The sequence below is a fragment of the Rhamphochromis sp. 'chilingali' genome, assembly GCF_963969265.1.
Source record: "Rhamphochromis sp. 'chilingali' genome assembly, chromosome: 11".
Lineage (NCBI taxonomy): Eukaryota > Metazoa > Chordata > Actinopteri > Cichliformes > Cichlidae > Rhamphochromis > Rhamphochromis sp. 'chilingali'.
In genome coordinates this window covers 18,417,582-18,433,546 of record NC_137938.1, presented here as the reverse complement: position 1 = coordinate 18,433,546, position 15,965 = coordinate 18,417,582, and the positions used below count along the sequence as shown (strand labels likewise).

Below are 15,965 nucleotides of genomic sequence, written 5' to 3'. Positions count from 1 at the left end.
ATGAAACATTTACTTCAAACTATTAAGAATTTAAAATTCTGCACATCAGCTGGTTGGAATAGCTCGCAAACTATAAGCGGACATTATACACGTATAAAATCTCACATAGTTCACTCAGGGATTAATGAAATATTCTGATTCTGATTCATTCACATGTTAAGTTCTTTAGGCTCTGTTACTGTAACCCTCAACTGTGATATGAGTTTAGCATACCAGGGATATATTTCCTTTTCTCTAATATTGGCAGTCAGGATAAGCGGTCACATTAAGCTAGTTATTAATTTGCTAAGTTAACCTGGGGTTTCCCCTGGATGTTACATGAGTCAAATGAATTACAATTATAGATGTACCAGTGTACCAGGGTTTGTTCCAAAAAGTGTTCAGCTGCCAAATAGTGATTTCTGTTTGTTTTTATCTGTAATATATTTGCTTATATTCGTAGACTACTCAGCTGTATTTATTAAAGGGTTATGTAAAATTAAAAATACCTGTTTTGCAAGTATCTTCATGACTTGGTGTTTTTGTACATGCATTGTAAACAATCCCATCCGTGTTGGCCACTAAAAATATCTTTATCCTCCTAAGACCCAGCAATAAATTTTTGTCTTATCTCAGGGACATACGTCTGAAACTATCAAGAAGCATTTATGCAATCTATATGAGTAATGCTGTACTGTCAATGGGTCATCCTGGGCTTTCTATTTATGCCACATTTGTGGGGGTGTGGGCAAACAGACCACATGGACTTTCTTTTCAAAATGATGGGGATTGTAACTTCTATATTTTATGGCCACAATGTAGGTTAAGTGATACTTTTTTGCAGCTGTATATGATTATATCGCTGAAACTGTCTTTATCAATTCAATTTCAAATGCACTCAAACTGAAACTGCTTATTTATGTAGTATGAAAGGTGAAACCAGGACAGTGCTGCCCACAGTCAAACAGGTGGTTGTCTAATTACATCACAAGGAAAACAAGAAAGCAGAGCACAAAAACCAGAGGAAGGGTCTCATTTATGAAGATAGCATGAACACCATACAGAAACTGGATTTAAATTGTTCTTTAGCATGAGGCATGAAAACAGGAAAAAGATGCACAACCATCAAACCAAATTACCTTTATGTCTCTGATTAGGGCAGAAATAATAAAGCCTGTTTGAGATAAGGCTGCCACCAAAAAAACAAAAAGCCGCCATAGAGGGAATGACAGACCACACTTCTTGTGGCAGCCTGAGCCCCCAGGACAATCCTGGGCAAAGACCCACACACAGCTGCTATAGCCAGGCAACTTTACAAGCAGACAGTTCAGTGAGCTGTCTGAAGCAATTCACTGCAAACAAATGCTGTGGGCAACTCCTGTGAGCAAAACACTATAAGTGAATACCACTGATAGAGCCCAAAAAAATAATCATGATATTCGGAAATCATATATTATATATTTTATTGGGTTCACTACTTATTTTGGAAAGTAAAAACCTCAGTGATTTAGAGGTTATTAAAATATGTTCAAGCTTGGCAAATTACTTATATATCACATAAATCATAACACACCACTATCACTTTTACTTACTTGAAATCAGATTGACACCAAAAATTGTGGAATTACATACCACTAACAGTTACTTTATTTTACACTCCCCTGATAACAGCAGACACACTGTCACACACCAGTAAGCCAAGAACAGTGACAAAGGTTTAATGGAAGACATAAACATTTATGCAGAGAAGGCAGTAAACAACCTGCCCACCAGCTGAAATTACTTCACACAGCTTAAGAAAAAACTTAATAAAGAGGACAGCATTTGTGCAAAGATCATATCATTGTGCCACTGAAGCTGGTCAGACTGTACCCAACTCACATTATGAGCAATGTTTTTAAGTGTCCTGTACTTTCAAATGCAACATTGTATCTGCTTAACAATATCAGCAAGCAAACAACTGTTATGCCATTTGTCATATAGTGCAAGTCAAAGATCCAGCTGCTGCATTTCCCAGGGAGAGAAAAGTGCAAGATAACTTCACCCAAAGATGGAGAAAGATGTAAGAAAGACAGGAGAACAGAGGTTATTTTGAAAGATAAGAACTCCTCAGTGACATGTGATAAAGTGGAAACTTAAAGTTTACATAAGTCCTCATTTTAAAATCATATTAGATCTGTATATGGTGTTATGTTTTTTTTTTTCATATTGTGAAACGCCTTGCAATACAAATTGAGGTGTATACTGCGTGCTCTTCAAAGTTTGCATGAAACTACTCAGCAGTTGTGGCAATTCTGAGCAAAATAAACAGGTTTGTGTGGATTACAATGTGAATTTTTTTTTATCATATAGTAAACAGATTCAGTTACTTTGCACACAAAAGCTGGTAGAAATGTATGCAGTATATGTAAAATCTGTACTTCTACTTAGGTAAAGAACGCTTATTCTTTGTGCACCTCTGGCACTGACTGAAAAATTACAATTTGTCTTGATGAGTTGAGAGATTTAGATGAGACGTGCACCAAAACAGTTGCGAATGTCTGTAGCAGTGAACCATGTAAGAAACTATAGCAGTATTCACGAGGGAAACAGAAAAACTTTAGACCCCATCAGCGCACGGACGTCAGAGGAATTTTCCATAGATGCGCTATTTTCTGGAGAACTGATTAGCTAGTGGGCGGTGATTTCATAGCTATTCATCTTTTAACTTCAACATACACTGCCCCGGAGGAAGTTAGATTCCCAGCAAAAGTTACAGTGGTCAGTGGTAACGTAAGAAGTGAATGGCTTTATAAAGCTTAGCAGTGCGGGCTTCTGATCATCAAGACGGAGCACTGATTAGTTAATTAACAGACGGAAGATGAAGACATCGGGTATCTTGGGCTGCTGAGGTAAATACATTTCAATCACTTAAGTTAAAAAAAAGCTATCGAACTGAAAGAAGGGCATATCACACAAACGCGATTTGCATGATTAACAGAAGCAATTTACTGCAAATTGTGTTAGAATTAATTCTGAAAAAGCAAAACTTATTCTGTGTCTCTTGCGTTTGTGATAGTTGCTGTTATGAGTGTTCACTTATGTTTTTATGGATGGCTCAAAGCTGTGAGCGCACAGTCGTATCTTTGGCTCTTATCCGTAGACCTTCCTCACCATGGATTTTAGATAAGACCCTACATATTTATGAAACTTAATATTACAGGTATTTCTCTGAAACAGGACAGACTATAATTGAATTTGGAGCATCAGAGGGACAGGAAGAATCCCGATACCACAACTTTGTGGATCCACAACAAGATGTGGATCAGAAGAGGCACATCATTATCATATCTTTTGGGACTGCCCTAACTTAAAAAATTACTGGCTGGGAATCCATAAAACTTTGTGTGAGGTTTTTAAGATAAAATTTGACATCAATTTTGTAAATTTGTACTTGGGCTCGGTTGCTGGCTCGGTCCGGGGAGGGGACACAAAACTCTTACAAGCGCTATTAGCAGCCAGCAAAAAAATCAATAACCAGAAAGTGGTTAAATCCAACTCCGCCAACACTTGAGGATTGGTTTAATGTGGTTTTCGAAATATTTAAAATGGAAAAATTGACATTCTTTTTTAAAATTCGAAAAGACAAATTCTACAAAATATGGAATAAATGGATTAGCTTTGTGTCCCCCATCCACCCTGAATTTAGGTAAGACCAGCCCTGAATTGGTGTATCTCCCATGTATCGTACAATGTCAGGTTGACCATCAACTTCATAATATGTACCTAATGTAGTCTTTGTAAATAAGTTAAACATGCTGCAAACCACAACTTTGTATGCGTCGTGTACACGACGCATACAAAGTTGTGGTTGCTTCACAGACCGCCAATTTTCTTTTTTAGAGTGACCAGATGGTTTAGAGTCGTGCTTTTAGTCATATTTCTATGCAGCGATTATAACAAAATGAAAGCGCCTCTCCATTTTTTCTCTCGGCAGTGTGCGCACACAGAGTGAATTTCATTGACTTTTTCAATTCTTTCGGGTTTCCACTCCCAACACTGTTTTTTTTTTTGGGGGGGGGGGGGTTCAAAATGAATATAAAATGTCAGAGACTGGGCCCTACGTAAATGCTCCGTTTGGAGCTCAAGCTCGGGACGTCTGCACCCATAAGCTGTCATAGTTGATTTGTCGGACAGTGTCGGACAAACTGCATTTAACGATGCGCAAAAACTCCAGCGTCTGTGGTAGTGATGTGCAATACCACTGATTTCCTTTACGATCTAAATTAATCTGAAGTAAAATTCAGTCTGCTATCGGCGAAACTGACCCGATACTGATACTTTGTACAAAAACGTAATGTGTTTGGAAAATCAAAATCAAAAGTATTATATTTCAAACTATACCTTCATAATAAATACAAGACATCTGAGTATTTGGTCTTATTGTTTAATTATGAGGAATATATAAAAGTAATGAACATGAAAATTCTCTATCTAAATTTAGAAAGATTCAATTAACAATCAACATCAAATGTGACTGATTAAAAATAATAGCTCTGAGAAACATTTTATAGATGCATGTTATTATCTATGTTATGCATGAAATATTTTGAGTTGTATTATTTTAAGCTAAAAATGTATTGCAAGTACGCTGTCTATATTAAAGATACCCAGTCTATATAATCCCCTTGAAATGCTCCACAATTTGAACAATGTATTTTAAAGGATGCGGGGAATTTCCCTCACTTTAACAAATAAACATAACCTAAGTGTATGTGAGTTCAAAAATTCAGCAACAATGCTACGCATCACCAACAGCTTCACACTTTCTCTCTCTGTACCTGGATAGTGCCTGCCTGCCTGCAGCACCAAACAAGTCCACAAGTGATGTTTGTGGAGCATCTGTCCCTCCCCTGATTCAGTTCAGCTTGTCATAAGTTCATCATCATATGTGTTATGATTTACTTTTGTTTGTGTTTGAAGAGGTGTATCTGAAAATTGTCCATTCAGACTCAATGTCCCCAGTCTCCTCCGTAATGCTCTTACAGCTCTGCCAGAAGTGGGAGTTGAAAGCTCGCAGACCGGGGTCTCTGTCATCATTCCCAATGCATTCTCACTCTATTTTCAGGGATGCTAGGTCTTTCCAGCATCCTCCCCAGCCACTTGATTTAACTCACCACCAGGTGGTTATCAGTTGACAGCTCAGCACCTCCACACCTGAGTGTCCAGAACATACGGCTGCAAATCTGATGACACGATTACAAAGTCAATCATCGACCTGTGGCCTAGAGTGTCCTGGTGCCATGTTCACTTATGGACACCCTTATGTTCGAACATGGTGTTTGTTATGGGTAACCTGTGGTTTGCACAGAAGTCCAGTAACAGAACACCACACAAGTTAAATTCTTGCAAGCCGTTCCTCCCAATCGCACCCCGTCATGGGACTCCAAGAAGGCCGGGTCATTTGGGCTATAAGCGCAGACAACAATCAGGATCCATTCCCAGACCTGAAGGTGCAGTGTACAAACCCTCTCTTCCACTTGGAAAAACCCCAATGTATGGCAGCAAGCCGAGCAGATACTAGGATAACCACCCCAGTCTGTCGCCTCTCGTTAAGGGCAACTCCAGACTGAGACAGAGTCCAGCCCCTCTCTAGGAGACTGGTTCCAGAGCCCAAGCCGTGCATTGAAGTGGGCCTGACTATAGAGCCGGTACCTCTCAACTTCGCACACCAACTCAGTGGGATTAAAGCTCCTTCCCCACCAGAGAGTTGACACTCCATGTCCCAATTGTTAGTCTTGGTAGCTGGGGTTCAGTCCACCAGGGTGTACACCTCTGGCCACTATCGAGCACACTCTGCACCTGACCCTTAGAAAGACATCTATTTGATGAAATGTATTCCCTTATGAACTGTAATCCATTATCGTAAATTTAAATGTTACTAGGAAACGATCTGACAAAAGGAGGGTTTAAAGAAGTTACAGTTACAGTTAAATGTTAAGTTTCTATGTTATATGTCAGAAAAGGATCCAGAGTGATGTTAAAGCGGTGGGTGAGTTCTTTTACATTTTGAGAGAAACCAATTGGGTCTAATAATAGATTAAATGCCAGGCTGAAGCTGTCATTTTCAATACATGAATGAATAAAGCACATGAAGTTGACAGCATAAAATAAGGCATTATCTAAAAGGTTTTCATCGAATGGTTTACACAGATAAACTACAGAATAGCACCACTAGGTGTTGTATTAGGAAGTGATACTGTGCTGCAGAGAGAGACAAAAGATGAGAGAGTACATTAGATAACTTAACTGATTTTAATTGTTTACATCAACTCATGAATTGAAATCATCGCTGCTCTTCTTGAGGTTCTTTTGGGCTAATCAGTATTGTAATCTACATCCACTTTAGTACCTCAATCTAAACACTCAACATTATTTGTGTTGTTTTAGCAAAATATGTTTTAAGTGCTCATATCAACAGGATTCCTTTTCTTTGTAATTTGCATTTGACATAAAGTTGTGATGTAAGAGTAATTAGATTGAGTATAAAAACTAAAACTGACTTTAACATACATTAATACTGTTCTTTCTTTATGTTAATACCGCAGGTCTCAAGAAAATGATGGAGGTGACCAACAGTAACTCAACCAGCAACTCTTGCATTCACATCAGTACAACTACTCCTGAGATTCGAAAGTCTCTCATCACTGTGTCTATCATTTTTCACTTCCTGATATTTCTCCTTGGTGTGCTCGGGAATGGACTGGTTATCTGGGTGACTGGGCTAAAGATGAAGAAAACAGTAAACACAGTTTGGTACCTCAACCTTGCTGTGGCCGACTTCATCTTTGTAGCATTTCTACCCCTCAATGTAATAAACCTTGCTTTAGACTTCCACTGGCCTTTTGGCAACTTCATGTGCAAGCTCAACACCATGGTACTTATTCTGAACATGTTTGCCAGTGTCTACATTCTGGTGGTGATTAGTGCAGACAGATGTGTGTCTGTGGTGTGGCCTGTCTGGGCTCAGAACAACCGAAATGTACGTAAGGCCTTGTTTGTGACTCTGGGTGTTTGGGGGGTGGCTTTGATGATCGGCTTTCCATATTCCATCATCATGGACACAGAGCAAGCGTGTGAGAATGAAAACAAAACTCTCTGCTTAAACAGCTACGCTATTTCTGATGACTATAATGCAGAATCTCCCAATATACTGCGACAATTTCGTTATCCACCGATTATCATCGCCCGCTTCCTTGTGCTTTTTGCAGTCCCATTCTCTATCATTGTCTCCTGTAATGCTGTAATAATCCATCATCTCAGAAGAAACCACACACTGGCAAGGAAATCAGGTCGCCCCTTTAAGATCATTGTTGCCATTATCATCACATTTTTTCTGTGCTGGTCTCCCATTTATATTATGGATCTAATTGTGCTGGCGAAAGAAATGGACACTTCAAGTGGTGTCATTGGGATCCCTTTGGCCACCAATTTGGCCTTTCTCAACAGCTGCCTAAATCCACTGCTGTATGTGTTTGTGGGCAAAGATTTTAAGAAAGAAGTCTGCAAATCCATTCTAGCTGCAATGGAGACTGCCTTCCAGGAAGAGGAGAAACGCTCTCAGAGTTATACTAAGTCAGTTAGCACAAATACAACTCAGCTTTGAAAACTGATGTGTAAGGCTGTTAATGACACAAAGAACCATAAGGAAACAATATTACTTCAGAGAAAATCTTTCTAGACCTGTGTTGTTTGAAATATGTGAAAAGGTTTAATAAATATTTATGCCCATTTCACTGATCTTACAATGTTAATTTAATGGAAATGGCTAATGTCATTTGTTTCTTAAGTCATACATTAAGTTTGCATTAAGTTTGTACCATTACAGAGCTGAAAGTGATTGTAAAAGGCCTGGAAAAAAAGAGCGAGTCAGTAATTTCAAAATAAGTATTACATATGTTTCTGTTTCCTGTTCATTTTACTGGTTCTTTTAACCTTTAACAAGTATGATTTGGTTAAGTGGAAAGTGACACTTTAAACACTATCAGTGCGTATAACGTATTTGGTCTGTATGTACATTTACAACAACACCATGTGAATAATTTGATTTTATGGTAATTATTTAGCATAACAGCTTATCTCCTATTAATGTACTGTATAAGATAAATGATATGATGTTACGTTTAACAAAACTGCAGCTTTGTATAATTATTTAGTCTTTAGTTTTATATAGGCATATTCTTATATACAAGTTAAATCAAATGCCATGTCTTCAGTTCCTCTCCTCACATGAATCTCTTCTTATATTTACATTTATTATAAAATATTTACTATTATATAGGACAGGGAGGTTGAACCAAAGTTTCTGGGTTCCAAGATTAACACTATGGCTGTGCTGTTGGGTACAATGAGACTAATACAGTCTGAGGAATTCAAGGAATTTTTTGTCTAAAGATAAACATTTAGTGTCCTAGTTACCATGGTGCTGGCTTAGAGTTTAGTCCTCTTTCTTTAGGTGTCTTTTGGCAACAAAAAGAGCATGTGTTTCCCTCATCTCAGAGTTAATGTTTTTACATTGTAGCCAAGGTTCTTGTGGCATGGCAGTTATGTTTGAAAGAGACATCACCACCAGCATATGGCTCCCATGTACACTCAGCAATGTGCCCATTACCACAAGAAGTACTTACAAATATATACACATCCAAAGTATTGGAGCAAGACACTATAAGGGCCAGATACTGAGATCACCTGACACTGGGTTGAAAGCTGCCAAGCTGACATACCAAGATACTTAGGTACCATTAAGGAAATTACATCATTCTGAGCCATCCAAGCCATAGGTGGTCTTGGAGTCATCGTCTTTTCTGCACTTCTTGAGATCAGCATGTATTCAATAAAATGACCCACGGAAACCACTTTCATGCAGCAGAACCTGATAAAAGAGGATGGGTTAGTCCAAGGGGTCGCTGTGCTCATCTCTAAGAAGGATGTGAAGCACCATAAAACCCAGACCCCTTTATTCTTAATTTAATTTGTAACTTAAATTATCTAAAAACTTGATTGATTACCAGTACTTGCACTATAATAACAAAGCATCAATTCAAATTTTTAAAGGAAGGAAAAAACATAGTATATGTCAGTAACTTGAAGTACTTATTAACTTTAGCATATTTTAGAGCATAGGTGTCAAACTCTGGCCCACGGGCCAAATTTGGCCCGCAGCCTAATTACATTTGGCCCGCGAAGCCATACCAAATTACTATTAGAGCTGGCCTACTGGTATTATACAGCTAATATATATATTGTTTAGTATTAAGCTTTGCTTGTTCCATATTCAGTTTTCCAGCAAAACTTATTTGAGTCCATAAGAAAAGATTCATTCTTATATCTGGAGGAAGATTTTTTTTTCAATAAATATTAATGTTAGCCCGCGACTTTGTTCCAGTTTTGAATTTTGGCCCACTGTGTATTTGAGTTTGACACTCCTGTTTTAGAGGAATGGAAAATGTGTCATCATGTTACATACAGTTATTTTTTAGTGGATGTGATAATGATTGGTAATTTTGTTGCCCCATATTTGTCATGGTCAATGTCTATGTGTTTTGGGGTTTTATTAATATTCTTTGATTTGGTGTCATTCATTGTTTTGGTTCTCTTAGTTGTTTTCTGCTTATGTTATATTTACAGTTTCTATCTTTAGTTTTCTGTCACTGTGCCTTCCCTGTGTTCCAGGTTTCTTGTTTAGTTACTTTAGTCTCCATGATCCGTGTTCCCTTTCTGTCTCCCCAGTCACTCATGTCCCCTTGTCTGTTTCTTTCCTGGTCACAGTCTAAAGCCTGTGTGCTTTTGTTTTTGTCCTCGTGTTTGTTGTGCTTCCTGTTTTGTGTTGACACTCTCTCATCATGTGTTCATTGTGTTCAATTTTGCTTCCACTGCCCTGTTATGTTCAGTTCCTCCTGTGTTCCCCAGCTGCCTCATCTTCCCTGATTATCCTGCTGTGGATTTACAGTGTAAGTTTCCCTTTGTGTCTCACCTTCATGTTCCATGTACTTAGTGTTTAGTTGTTTCCCAGTTTTGGTTTTGTTAGTTTATTCTTTGTCTCCCTTTTCTTTGAGTTTGTATTTTATGCAGCCAAAAATAAAAGGCTTGTTTTTTGTTCTACTCCGTCTCCTTAGTCTGCATTTGGGTCCACTCTCTCCTTTCTATGCGGTCTGCCAGTGCAGACCTGACAATATTTGGTCAATTCTTTTGTTGGAGCAATTGAAATTATGATTATATAGCACAAATTTAACAGGAAACACACAGTCACAGTAAAGAAACAGAGTCATTTGTCTTCAACTGTCCCATGTCACCTTTTCTTTATGTCTGATGTCCCTAAAAACTGCAGTCTCCAATCTGTAACAAACCTAGCTAATGGTGAAGCTTATTGATTTTGAGTCTGTGGTTTATGAAATACCTGCATAAACCACAGGAGTTCCTATTACAGACTTTCCAAAAAGTCATTCACAGAATCTCTTAACCTGATAAGAGGAAGCCATGTTTTATTAGACGTTCCGTTCCATTACGTTCCAGTTGTTGGTTTTCTTGAGAACTAATAATCACGTTTGTATTGACTGTCATAAAATGAAGTAAAATGTCATGTCTCATTAGGTTTTAGAGAGAACGTGTCCATCCACCATGTATGCCCTATGAAATTCCGAGTTAACTTCTAAATGTTTACCAAAAACTATAAAAAACTATATTGTGAAAAGGAGACAAATTTGCTTGCTTACGTTAGTATTTTGTTTAATTGAAACTGTAATTATTATCGTTTTTGATTTTGTTCTGTGCCCCGTCTTAATCATCACCACACATTTAAGACGTTTTTTCCTGTTCTTGATGTTGAGTTTATCCAGCATTCAGTATAATCATTTATGTTCGAAGTTATTTGGCATATTTCTGTTTTTATCATTATTATTTTTATTATTATTAAAAGTTACTGGAAAAGAAACTGCCATGGCTCCATCATTATAAGACCACATGAACCTATGTCCAGCAGTTTTTACTGGTATTTGCAGATTGTTTTCTTCTGGCTTAAGCCATGCAGGCGTGCAAATTACTGTTGCCAAACCTTTGCTCAAAGGTAGCTGAGCTGGCTGATTGTTGGGGATCGAGATCACAACTAAAGGTGACTGTTGTTGTGATCTGGTGCTATATTGAAAAAATGAATTCAATAGAATTGAATTGAAACTATGTTAAAAAATAATATAATTCTAAGAAAAACATTATAATAATATGATTTTAATATAAACTGGAGAGACAGTATAGCTAGAAAGAAAGATTGAACAAATAACTGATCAATTTCATCTGATGTAAGCAATTGAAGGACCTAGAGGAATTATTACTTTGGCAAGTACACACTTTGGATTTGTGTTTAGTAACTGGGAGAATTTAAAGTATTTAAACCTGATTGCTGGATTGTCTGATCATAACCTGATACTGAAAATTAGAAGAATTATCTGGAATCCCCCAAATGGAGTAAGAATGCTTCCAAAATGCCATTTAGAAAATTACTTAGGATAATGTGTTACTAGTTGATTTGGATGAATGCAGCCCACATTTTTCCAGACCACAAGAGAATACTACTGATATTTTTTCTATAACGTTTGAATTAGAAATGTATTCCTTTGTTAAATGACAATTTATTGGAATTGATGAAAGAACTGATAAAGGATTGAAACTGATGAAAAATCGAGATAATACACCAGATAATAATTTCTAATTATCCAATAACATAACACGCACTAATAGTACTGACCAGCAGAGGGAGCTGTTTATATGCTAAACATTCCACAAATAACAGACCTCAGTCCTGTCAAGTAAAAATCAGCCCAGAATTGCAACTTCTAAACTTCACCTAAGCAGTAAATCAAGAGTTTATATACACGCCTAATTGTGACAGTTTTGTTCTTACTTCAAACTTATGTAATTTAATGATTCAGTGAAGCCAAATCATTCTGAATCATCAACATTTTGCAATCTGTTATTGTTATTATTATTAATATATTATTTCCCCGGAGACACTCAATGTGCCTCAAGTAAGAAGAGGTACAGTGAGATTTTTGCTTATCTTTCTATAAATATGAAAGGTTCTAACTCCATTGGTCACATATATATTGGTATACTTCTGCATCTCGAAACAATACAATATCCAGCATGGCTTTCAAAGTTGCTTAAAAATATACTGTATAACAGCAGTGGCAGCAGTAAAGTATTGACAGAACATTTGTCAATGTTAAGGTGACCTGTACTATTGTGCACCCTTCTCCCACTGGTCTGTGGGTGCTTTCCAATTATCCATTTTGCTGAGTAAGGTCCCTAACTTAGAGCTGGAAGTATCTGTGTGGCAGCCATTATAAGAGCTGTTCCAATTTTCCAAATACTAAGTAAAGAAGTAGCCAACAACTATTCATGCAAACAATTAAGATGAGAACCAAAGTTGAGCAGATCATATAAATGTTTATTGTAGCTGTATTTTCCATTCCACGCCATAACCTCCTGATATATTTATAGCTTTTATAAATTTAACAAATGCAGTTTGTTAAATTCACCACACTGCTGGAATAAAATCTGCTTCTTGTTGAATTGCTTCCCTTGATAACGAACGGAGAATGCTATATCAGCTAAAGATTATGATCAATTCAATTCAATTCAATTTTATTTATATAGCGCCAAATCACAACATAAGTCGCCTCAAGGCGCTCAGTGTTCATTAGTAAAGTCCTTTGTTGTACTGCAGTATTTAGGATTAATTTTTAAAATGAGTACAGGACAGCTAGGATAAGTGATAGTTGGAGTGAATTTTATTGCTGTCATTGAAATCTTTAAGGTCAAATCCTTAACAACAGGAGGAAAGGAATTACACAGGACCCCAGCAGTAAAATATATATTTTTTAAATCTATTAACTTTATATGATATTTATATTAATTTGATCTTTTTTTCTTATTTTTACATTATGCTCTAAAGTAGTGATGTGACGTTCTGTATCGAGGCTGTATGTCTGTGAAGGTTCTATCGAGGCTTCAAAGCTTGTGTCGAGTAATGGAGGAGGCGTTTCCGCGATGCGTATTTATGGGAGGAGCTGAAAATGATGACGTCCGAAGCCTCGCTGCCCGGCTGTACCACGTGACTGGTTCATGAAGTGGTTCGGACTTTGCCGCGAGCTATGACAGCGATATAAACCCCTCAGACTCAGAAGAGAATGGAGCCAGCTAAGAAGAGGAGGATGTCCTCCCCTGTGTGGGAACATTTTGATCTTATTCCTCCCAACAAGGTATGTAAATTTCTACAGAAGATGTATTTTCATAATACTGATGGTGCAATACAATTTATGTTAAGCGGCTTTACTTTTGTACAGGGTGAAGTGTTTGCTATGTGCCAGGGAGCTGGGATATAACAACAACACCTCATCCATGCTTAGGCACTACAGAGCTTTGCATGAGAATAAGGGGAACACCGATTGTGGCGTAAGATCAGGTGAGCCATGAAATGCCATGATAATATAGCATGCAGTAATGTTACTAAATGATATAACAATATTATACAACTGTAATAAGTTACGTGTGTGATATTTATATTTGTGCTTTGTTTTTGTTGTCTTTCCTCAGGAGAACAATCTCAAATAGATGAAGACCTGGTTAGCATGGTGATTGAGGACTCCCAGCCATTTAGCATTGTGGAGGACAAAGGATTCAAAAGATTTGTTAAATCATTAAAGCCTACCTATGTTCACCCCACTAAAAAGGTCATAAAAGCAGTGAAAATTTAGTTTTTACAGAATAAAATGTGGGCAGGATTGCAGCTCAAAGCCTCAGTGTGTAGCTGTCCATACCTCAACGTTACAAAAGCACAACCACTGTCCACACCCCAACCACACCTCACCTCACAGTAAATGATCATTCCCATTTTAAGCATTTCCAAATGATCATTTTCCATACTGCCAGTATAAATATACACAGTATACTGCCATCACTACAATATACATGTTTTACACACTCCTTTTGTTGTTGACATTTACAGGCTGTGTGCAAAAGGCCACACTCTTCAAATTCATGCCAACTAATATTTTTACGTCCAGTGGATGTCCTACTAGAGCAAATGAAGCTTCAAGATGCTTTGCGCTGGGATGAACCAATTGGATGAAAAGCTACAGTGCTTCATGAAGCTTCATCTGCCCATCACTACCTGTAATGCATGACAGCACTAAGCTATAGTTAAAATGGTGGCATAGACTCTGTTTTGCATTGTTTGGTATTTTATATGGGTATATGTTATACTATATTTCTGTTCTTTCTGAGTTACCTGGCCTCCGCTCCAGTCCTTCCTGGTTTGGCTGAAACAGGAGGCTGAGGGTGGAGCTGGTTTAAATGCAGAAGCCAATCAAATGGACTGGACCATCTATTGTGATCATGTAGGGGGAATGGGGTTCTTCTTGAATGATGGTTAGCTGTTATCTCTCTAGTTTTCACCTTTGGTGTATATAATGGTTTATTCATTTGCTATATAACTGGAGCTGTTTCTCATTTGGGAGGTCAGTTTGTTGAGTTATGTTTTGTTAAGTAACTTTTGAGTAGTTTTGTCAAGTTAACTTCTTTTATGGGCCCTCTTGGTTCTTAAAAAAAGGTTATTTTTTGTCATTTTGAATTTTTATAATCATCTTGTCCTTTTTGGTATTTAATAAAACCCATTTTTTTAAAGTTTATATTTGTACCTGTGTGTTCCTGGCTGCTTGGTTTATGGTACACGGAAAGAATCAAGATGAGACACAAAAAGCATAGAATGCATGAACAAGAGGGACCTGTAGTACCGGTTAGCAGACAAACCGGTGGAGAGCAAATGAAGCCGCTGGCCTTAAATACTGCTGGCTGGTAATCCCTGGATTGCCGTCAAATCAAATCAAATCAAATCAAATCAAATCAAATCAAATCAAATCAAATCAAATCAAATCAAATCAAATCAAATCAAATCAAATCACTTTTTATTGTCACATCACATGTGCAGGCACACTGGCACAGCACATGCGAGTGAAATTCTTGTGTGCGAGCCCCACAAGCAACAGAGATGTGCAAACACAACAACACAAACGAGCAAAATACAAGAATGGCCAACCTGAAACTAATAAATATATGTACAATATATAATAGTGTATGCATTTCTGGATGTGTATACTAAATATTTTCCTACGTGTGTGTGTGTGTGTGTGTGTGTGTGTGTGTGTGTGTGTGTGTGTGTGTGTGTGTGTGTGTGTGTATACACATTTTTACAAATTAAATAGTAAAAAAATAAAATAAAATAATAATAATAATAATAAAATATATAAAATATACAGAGTTGAATATGTGCAAAACAAGTGGCATTTATATACAGTGTGGAGTGCATAATGTTGAAGTTCCAGTAGTGAAGCTGAGGTGTCTATGACGTGTTCAGCAGTCTGATGGCCTGATGGAAAAAGCTGTCTCTCAGTCTGCTGGTACGAGACCGGATGCTGCAGAACCTCCTTCCTGATGGAAGCAGTCTGAACAGTTTATGGCTGGGGTGACTGGAGTCCTTGATGATCCTCCCCGCTTTCCTCAGGCACCGCTTCCTGTAGATGTCTTGGAGGGAGGGAAGCTCACCTCCAATTATCCGTTCAGAGCACCGCACTACTCGCTGGAGAGCTTTGCAGTTGTAGGCGGTGCTGTTGCCATACCAGGTGGTGATGCATCCAGTGAGGATGCTCTCAATGGCACAGCTGGTAGTCAGTTGAGCCTACCAGCTGCGTTGATGAGAGCCTTGCCCAAAAGGTGGGACTGTGAGTGAAAACAAGGGAAAAAGCAGCCACTTACCCAGCCTATGACAACTGAAGCCTTTCATTGAACTACCAAATAAACAAAATGGTACTCTCTCTCATGGCAGCACTGCTATAATTTTGTTCATATTTAATAAAATAAACATGTAGACATAAGTGGATACATTGGTTTTGACTGCT

General features: G+C 37.8%; 1 protein-coding gene and 1 long non-coding RNA gene across 2 annotated transcripts; both read left to right on the top strand.

Moving 5' to 3' along the window:
* Positions 1-6,577: 6,577 nt before the first annotated feature.
* On the top strand, positions 6,578-7,624 carry LOC308405548 (chemerin-like receptor 1; the record flags this gene model as incomplete). Its single annotated transcript, XM_080896218.1, has 1 exon — positions 6,578-7,624. The coding sequence occupies one exon, from the start codon at positions 6,578-6,580 to the stop codon at positions 7,622-7,624; it is 1,047 nt and encodes a 348-aa protein (XP_080752344.1).
* Positions 7,625-13,135: 5,511 nt separating this feature from the next.
* On the top strand, positions 13,136-14,640 carry LOC308405549. Its single transcript, XR_013973354.1, has 3 exons — positions 13,136-13,271; positions 13,356-13,474; positions 13,606-14,640. It is a non-coding gene; the product is annotated as an uncharacterized lncRNA (long non-coding RNA).
* Positions 14,641-15,965: the final 1,325 nt, after the last annotated feature.